The sequence below is a fragment of the Ipomoea nil genome, unplaced genomic scaffold (assembly GCF_001879475.1).
Source record: "Ipomoea nil cultivar Tokyo-kokei standard unplaced genomic scaffold, Asagao_1.1 scaffold0937, whole genome shotgun sequence".
Classification (NCBI taxonomy): Eukaryota; Viridiplantae; Streptophyta; class Magnoliopsida; order Solanales; family Convolvulaceae; genus Ipomoea; species Ipomoea nil.
This window is the reverse complement of record NW_017617365.1, coordinates 1868926-1878000: the sequence shown is the minus strand read 5'-3', so window position 1 is coordinate 1878000 and position 9075 is coordinate 1868926. Positions and strand designations below refer to the sequence as shown.

The window sequence follows — 9075 nt, the reverse complement described above, 5'->3', positions numbered from 1 at the left end:
TGAGCTGGAGAACTCAGGTGCACAGGCTATACTAACTAAATATCCTCAAAGTAATGCAATACATCATCAAGGCACGCAGGCCGAAAGGAAAAACTAACTAGCTAAGTCGAGGTCCTCTAGCGCGCTCCGGTAGCTAATCATCTGTGCCTGAAAGCCAAATATATCTGTTCAGCGAATGATGCTGGTAACCCACTCCAACGCGTTGAAGCCGGAAGGAATATACACTTAGGAGACTCTAGCTTTAAACCGAGAATAGACTCAACAGGTAAGGGCAAGCACATTCAACAGTTATAATCATGCATATAAAGATACTAACACATATTCTAAGGTCACAAGATTATTTCACGTCATTTATTTAATCATTATCTCAATCACATAAACACACTTTGGTGGTGCCGCAGGACCCTTCACGTGCCCATACACGAAGCGCCAGTGCATATAGCTCTGGCATGGCCCCGAAGCACCCAGCCTGTACCGCAGCACAAGGGGTTGACCGCAGCCAACCGATGAACCGCAGCTCATCATAACGTTTGACCGCAGCCCAAAAGTAAATCTCTGACCACAGCCAGGTTATGAACCGCAGCTCATGTAAAACATTTGATCGCAACCAAACGGTGGACCGCAGCCCAAAAGTGTATTTCTGACCGCAGCCAGCTTATGAACCGCATCTCATGTATAACCAATTTGATCGCAACCAAATTGGGGTATCATGCACACATAACACATAGCAACCACATGCAACCCATATTAACACATTGGGAAAGGGGAGAAAACGTATAATGAAACCTATGCGTGGTCATCCACATACTAGGAATAATCCTAAGGGGTTCATACTCCTTCCACCTAGGCCAACGGGGTACCAATTCAACTAGCATGCAATATACAAGACTCTTTTATCCTAAGAACGGCACCCGAAACATCAAACTAGACTTAGGCACGATAAACGGAGTCCGTTGGGACACCACGAGGGTCGGGGAAACATCAAACGGGGAAACCACCATCCCACAAAGGGAAATTCCAGCGGGTGGCCGGCGAGTGGAGGACCACCCGCCGGCTGCCCGCCGGTGGCGACATGCCGGGCAGCGGGTAAGTGGCGGGTTCCCCTACCCCCACCTACCCCCCACTGACTCTTTTGCAATATTTTGGTCCTGCGATCTTTCGTGGAACCCGAAACCATGTTTAGACACTTTTAAACACAAACGATGACACCACGTAGTTAAATAATGGATCAAAACCAAGAATCATATTGAACACATCCTACATGACTTCTAAACATAATCAACACCCGAATATGCGAAATCCCACCCAAATATACCAAGAATATCACAATACGAAATTCACGATTCAACCTAGGGCTCTAATCATATTTAAAGCACAAAATCATGTTTCATCTTTAAAATCAAGAACATCAAGATTTATCAAGAACAACACACAATTATCAAGATCTTCTCATAGTCATCAAGAATATCAAGATAAACACATAAGATCATCTCATCAACATCATGATCATATCATAATCATCATAAAAGATTTATCAAGACACAAGTATAGGAATGCATATCAAAGGAGCAAAAGAAGAAGATTATAGCAAGGAAAATAGGTTTTGTTGAGACATGGGTTACCTCTTAACCTTAATTAGATTCCTTGGCTATTAAGGTTCTTTCTCTAAGATCTCCTCTTCTTGATTTCTCCTATGTTAGTGATAAGGGGATTCTTGGGAATTCTTGTGTGGTGATATCTATTGTGGTGTGACTTCTAGGTGTTTTCTATGTCCCTATTTATATATGTAAGAGTCCTAATTAGGGTCTGAATGGTATGTGTTTGCTAATTCTATTTCTTATAGGACTAAGGGGTTGGTTTAGGGATAAGGGTCCATGGTCTATGGTGAACCCTTTCTAATTAATTAATGGAATTTAATTCTCTTTTTAGGGTAAGTAATTAAATAATTAGTTTGGGTTAGAGTCCGTAATACGGGGTGTTACAATTGTGCACAAAACTCACTAAATTCCTTGCTCTCAAACTGGCGCCTGTTGTCCGTGATGATCTGCATTGGCACCCCGAAGCAGCACAGGATGTTCTTGTATACAAACTGCTTTCACCTGGCGTTTGTGATACTAGCTAAGGGTTCGGCTTCCACCCACTTGGTGAAGTAGTCCACCGCTACTATCATGTACTTCCACTTTCCCGACCCCATTGGTAGGGCTCTGACTAGGTCGACCCCCCACCTTGAGAATGGGATGACTGAGCCGACTGGGGTGTAGTTGGTCACTGGCTGGCCCGGTCCGACTTGGAATTGTTGACAAGTTGAGCAACTTCTTGCATAGTCCGCGGACTCCATGGCCATCTTGGGCCAGAAGTAACATTGTAGGATTGCCTTTTGGGCCATGGTGTAGGCCCCTTGGTGAGCTGAGCAGGTGCCCTCGTGGATCTCCTCCATGACTGACCTTACCTCGTTGGGGTATAGGCAGAGCAGCAAGGTGTCGTTGTAGGACCGCTTGTAGAGTACGTCCCTAAGGAGTAGGTAGGTAGGGGCACTCCTCTGCATGAGCTTGGCGTCTACCTCATTCGGGGGAGGGGGGGGGGGGGAGGACACCTGTCTTCATGTATTCCTTAAGGTGGTCTAGCCAGCAGGCAGGTCGAGCTTATATTGGGAGGAACGGGTAGTCCTCCGAGTTGGACTACGCGAGGTCCTCCACTCGGGCTATCTTGGAGATGTGTTTGGGGGTTCCTTGGCTGAGTTTGGAGAGCATATCTACGTCCGCATTCTGCTCCCTTGGTACCTGTATGACCTCGTAATGTACTAGCTGCCCCAGGAGTTGTAGCACCACGTCCCGGTACCTCTTCATCCTATCTTCAATGGCCTCGAACTCACTCGTGACTTGCCCCACCCCGAGCCTGGAGTCACACCTTATTTTTAGCTTCTCGGCCCTCATGTTCAACGCGAGACAAAGGCTTCCTAGGAGGGCCTCGTACTCAGACTTATAATTTGACAATTTAAAGTGGAAGCGGTGTGCGTAGTAAGCCCGGAAGCCCTTGAGGGTTGTGTGGACTACCCCTTCTCCACATCCTTTAGAACTTGAGGACCCGTCTGTTGATAGGGTCCACCACTCCTTCTCTTCGTTTTTGGCCTACTCCGTGGCCTCCCAGGCGGTGCACTCGACTATGAAGTCGGCGAGTGTTTGCCCCTTGATAGTAGGCCTTGAATTAGATGTTGTACGCATGGACCACCTCACCAGCCTGCTGGCCGACCCCAAGGCACTCAACACCGACTCCAGGGGCTGATTGGTTAAGACATGGACGGGATGAGCCTGGAAATAGTGACTAAGTTTTTTGGCAGTCACGTCTACCGTGAATATGACCTTCTCGGTGGGGGAGTACCTGAGTTCGGCTCCTCGGAGGGCTCGACACACATAGTAGACAGGGCGGTGCATGCCCACGTCGTCCCTGACCAGCACGTAGCTGATCGCGGCTTGTGATATGCCCAAGTATAGATATAGGATCTCCCTCTCTCGAGTTTGGCCAGCGGGGGTAACGACATCAAGTAGGCCTTGAGGTCTTCGAAGGCCTTCTGGCACTCTAGGGCCAATTGAACCCAGTACTCTTCTTGAGGACCCCGAAGAAGGGCAAGGACCTGTCGACTGACCTCGAGAGGAATTGGCCGAGGGCTGCCAGCCTACCTTTGAGGCATTGGACCCCCCGGAGGGACCTTGGAGGCTCCCTGTCCAGGATGACCTTAACCTTGCAAGGGTTGGGCTCGATGTCCCTCTTTGAGACCATGTAGCCCATGAACTTCCCCCCGTGCACCCCAAAAGTGCACTTCTTAGGGTTCAACCTTAAATCCAAATGCTTCAAAATGGAAAATACCTCGACCAGGTCATCGACGTGGATCTTGGCCTCGGCGCTCTTGATTATCATGTCGTCCACGTAGGCCTCCATGTTGTGGTCGAAGATCTGCTTGAAGACCTTGGCCACCATCAGTGTATACATGGCCCTAGAGTTCTTGAGGCCAAAAGCCATAACTCGATAGCAGAAGACTCCTTCGGGGGTGGTGTAGGCCGTCTTCTCCTTGTCGTCTTTGTGCATAAAGATTTGGTGGTACCCGTGGAAGGCATCTAGGAAGCTCATGAGGTCACAACCTGCCGTCTCGTCCACCAGCTAGTCGATGTTTGGTAGTGGGAAGGGATCAATAGGGCAGTCCTTGTTGAGGTCGGTGTAGTCCACACACATAAACTAGGTGGACAGCTTGGGGGCGAGGACCACGTTAGCGAGCTACTTGGGGTATAGGACCCCCTGGATGTGCCCTATCTCGAGGAGGGTGCTGACCTCCTTCCTCACGAACTCCCTCCTCTCCGCAGAGAGGTACCTTTTACGCTGCTGCACCGGCTTGATTGTGGGGTATACGACTAGCTTGTGGGTTTTGACGTCCCTATTGAGGCCCGGCATGTCCTCGGGTCCCCATGCAAACACCTCGTTGTAGGCCATGATAACGTCGATGATAAGAGCCCGGAGCTCGGGTGGGAGCCTAGTTTCCACCTTCACCATGCGGTCGGGGCGGCTGAGGTTGAGGACGACCTCCTCGGTCTCCACTATGGACTCGGCTCGCGGGCAGCACTCTTCCTCCTATAGCGCCTTCTCAACTATGGTGTGTACCTGGAGGTCCCGCTTGCCTATCTATCGACATGCTCGAATGTAGTAGCTCCGGCTGATTCTCAACTATGGTGTGTACCTGGAGGTCCCGCTTGCCTATCTATCGACATGCCCGAATGTAGTAGCTCCGGCTGATTCTTTGGTCTCCTCGAGTAACCCCGACTCCTGTTGCTGTTGGGAATTTGAAGCATAGGTGTTCCATGGAAATCATGCACCTAAGGTCCTCTAGGGTGGGTTGACCTAGGATGATATTGTGGGCGCAACTGATTTTGACCTTCACGAACTCTACCTCCCACCTCTTGACGTGGGGTGGGGAGCATATCTCTAGCTCGAGGTTGATTGACCCTTTTGTTTCGATGGAGTCCCCCGTGAACCCGGAAAAGGGGGTCCTCACCTGCCCTAGTTGCTTCATCGATAACCCCAATTGAGTGAACGTATCATGGTACATAACGTTCACCGAGCTGCCCATGTCCACCAGTATGCGGTGCACCACCACCTCGTTGATCTCCATCTTGACTACCAAGGCGTCCTAGTGGGGGTCGCACGACCTCGACCACATAGAGGCTCCTTGCCCGCTTCTTCCTCTCTGCGGGCGAGTCCCCACTCTCTGGTCCCCCGAAGATCACATGGATAGCTTGTTTCTTCTGGGGGTGGGAGTTGTCTAACTCCTCTCCTCCTCCTACGTGAGCCGGCCAAGCTCCCTCTTGCGTGGCGCGGTGGTGGACGACCCGAAGCCTCCACCTTCTTCCACACGTTGCCTTGATTCTGACTTTGGCCTTGCCACGGCCACTTCACGGACCTGACCTAGGTAGCCTCTTTGGATGAGCTCTACGATTTGGCGCTTGAGAAGAATGCACTCGTCCGTATCTTTCCCCGATTGCCAGTGGAATTTGTAGTACTTGTTGTGGTCTACCTTCGGGGATATCTTCATACACTCTCCTGGGTACTCTATGATCCCATAGCTTTCCGCGTGCTCTAGGATGGTGCTGATGGGCTACATCAGCGGGGTGAGAAAACGCGTAGGGGCAACCTGGGTTCGTCGGCGTACTCGCAGCGGGGTGGCCTAGGTGTCCTTGTGCATGTGAATGATACAGCGTATATATTTATTTGGTTTGGTTGGTTATGGGGGTTTAGGAAGTGGAGAATGAAGCCATCCTTGAGGCTTAGAGGATGGATTCAAACTTTGGAGAGTATTAAGCTTGAGGTATATAACCCATGCATATCCAAAATGAGTTATTTTTCTTCAAATGTGTACTATATGCTTACTTGGTGTTGTTGATGATTAATAAGCCTGGATAATGATTTATATCTTTTGTTTGATATGTTGAATATGTGGTATAATGTTGTATTGTTGATGTTTTTCTTGGGTGATATGTTGGAGGTGTTGTATCAGGCTGAAAGTGGGCAAAAATACCCAAGTGAGGAGAAGAATAATGGAGACGAAGCTACTGCCTCGCCTCTACCTCGAAGGCATGCGAGCCTGGCAGCGGGTCCTTGGAGACTCGCCAGCCAGCCCGTGTTCCTAGTGGCAGGCATGGGTGACAGGCCCTTTGCGACCTGCTACTTCAAACCAGGTCGCGCGGGTGGCGCGTCGGGTCTCCTCGCGACCTAGGGCGTTGATTCCTCGCGGGTTCGCCACTTGTTTTTTGCGGGTTTTCGTGACTCGTAGGACTCGGGGACTTGTTCTAAAATGCTATGTGTTATGTGCTACGTGTACAAAAATCATTTCTCAATCAAAGCATGATTTATCTATTCATTTAAAGTTTAAAGCAACCTTGGAATATTGTTAAGTGCTGAGCATGACCCATGGTTTATATGGTAACCTAACTTGCTTTAAGTGAGTTTATAATTGTACGTGAGCATGCCTAGTTGGTTGATGTATATAGGTAATAGCATGAAATGATTTGCACGTATTAGAGTTTATATCTCTCTTTTTCATGAATACGACAAGTGGCTATATGAATCACCTATTTATGAGTCTTTGCATATGATCCCGCATTGTTTTTGCTAAACTATATATCCCACATGCTTATCCCGTATTCCCTATTTTCTCAAACTACATTTAGGCGTAGTATGCCACTTGTGTGTTTGATGTGAGGAAAACCTTTTTATCATGGAGGTGGTGCTTAAACTTAGTTACTTGAAAAGAAATGATGAAAAGTATGATGAAATGTTATGATGTGATGAGTCCCGGATGGATAATTCCCGGTAGTGTTATGATGTGATGCGTCCCTGTAGTATGACTAAAAGTGGCGTGGTAGAAAAATCCTGGGTTTCACTTTGGGGCTTGGACTGGTTGCCATTGTTCGTGGACTGGCAACCACCATAGCCTGATCGTTCGCTATTCGAACTGCCACGCTCGGCGTAGAAAGTCGTTGGTGCTCCGACTGCCGCATGATGATCCGAAGCGGAGAACTCATCTGCCTGGATGAAATCTTGAGCCTGCAGTAGATCGGATAATTGAGAAAGGGAGACGGGAGTACCTGTGATAGTGAGGGCGCTTGCCATTGCTCGGAATTCCAGCCGGAGACCCCGCAGGACGTACAGCGTTTGCTCGTCAAGTGATAGCGCCCGGCCGGCGAGCGACAATGCATCCACGATCACCCTCGCCTTCCCTAGGTATTCCGCCGGGGTGCTGCTTCCTTGCCGTAGTGTTTGAATTTGGCCGAGCAGGTTCAAACATCGAGCTTTCAAAGATGATGCCAGCGCCGCCGTGAGTGACTCCCAGACCTCCCGGGCGGTGTTCCGGCCAAGGGCATGAGGCATTACCTCGTCAGCCAACGACGAGATAAGGAGTAAAAGAATGGAAGCGTCTTGCTGCAACCACCTCTCGTACTCTAGGTTGGTGACAACAGAAGGACCGGAGGTGGTGGCGCCCGACTCCCCAGTCTGCTGCGTGACGGTGATGGTGGCCGGCGGACAGGGTAGGGTGCCATCAATGTATCCTAGCAACCCTTGCCCGCGGAGAAACGGTAGAAGTTGAGCACGCCAGAACAGGAAATTTCGGTTAGTTAGCTTCATCGACACAAAGTGATGAGCGGAGGTAAGGGTAATTGTGGTGGTGTGAGCGGCGGAGGCGGTGGTGGTTTCCGTGCGCTCAGAGGAATTCGTCGACATGGTGGGTTCGGGAGAAAATTTAGGAAAGGAATCGGAAAAGCCTAACGCTAAACTGATACTATATGAGTAGGGAATTTAAAATAATTCAGTTAAACACAGAGATTACAAGATAGAGCCCTATATGAAAGCTACCACATAACTCTCCTAAAATCTAGACTAGAATAACAAACTAATCTAAAGCCTCAGGAATATAAACTATACAATATAAACCAATAATAATATAATAGCTAACAGTTATGATGTGATGCGTCCCTGTAGTATGACTAAAAGTGGCGTGGTAGACAAATCCTGGGTTTTACTTTGGGGCTTGAGCTATTACTCACTGGGCTTGGAATCCCAGTTAGGGTGTTTGCACACTACAAGTAGCGGTCCCGTTTTCATGTTACTTATGAGATATGTGGACGAGTCGTTGTTAGGCCAGTAGAGGGTTGCTGAGCCCGGATTAGGTACCTTCACACATGGTGAAGTTCCTACCTCCCTACCGAGATGATATGATGAGATTGTGATATGATGAGGATCAATGGTATGATATGATTCATGGGAAGTATGAAAGCCCTCCGTTACTACTATCTATATGTATATTTATATAATACCACTTTTCTTGAGAGAGTGCATAATGATGGTTATATGTCACATTACTTCTCTTAATGTGCTTGTTATGTTATGTCATCTCCTTTTCATGATTTGGTTGTTCATGTAATTATATGTCACTTTATCTATTCTTGAATTGCTCAAGTATTTGATTATGGACTTCATTTTCATGCGAGCTATATACTTAATAGATAAGTACTATTGTTGTACATGTATATATATCTATACCTGTGACACTATTTGACATGCATCTATGATTCTGATTGGCTTACGTGTTATAAGTGTCAAACTATCAATTTTCCTAAAAATCTATATCTATATGTACTTTACAGGATAGAGTGGTTTATACTTAGCATTCGCGCTAACGGGTTACTTTTGTGTATCTTTTTACTTAACCCCTTTCAGGTTTGACCGATGATTGCAGAGCGTGTTAGTTGGAGCTAGACGTAGTATAGAGTTTTGGGTTCTAGTTCTAATCTTGATGTTAGACTTGCGCAGTCCAGTTGATCCTTGTTATGTTTTGTAGTGCTTGACACTTAGGCCTGTAAGCCTTTTATTCTGTTATGAGCTTAGACTTTGGATCATATGGTGATATGGGCCCCTTTATGAATGAATTATGATGATATTAATTTAGTTAGTTTTCCATGTAGTTACGCTATTAAGGGTAGCTACGGAGTAGCATCCCCTTTCGGTTGTATGTTTCGGTAAATAGTCTTTTAC

General features: G+C 47.7%; 1 protein-coding gene across 1 annotated transcript; it reads right to left on the bottom strand.

The window, feature by feature from the left end:
• Positions 1–6861: 6861 nt before the first annotated feature.
• Positions 6862–7764, bottom strand: LOC109179605. The gene has a single exon (XM_019329104.1). It carries the CDS (start codon positions 7762–7764, stop codon positions 6862–6864), a length of 903 nt encoding a protein of 300 aa, XP_019184649.1.
• Positions 7765–9075: the final 1311 nt, after the last annotated feature.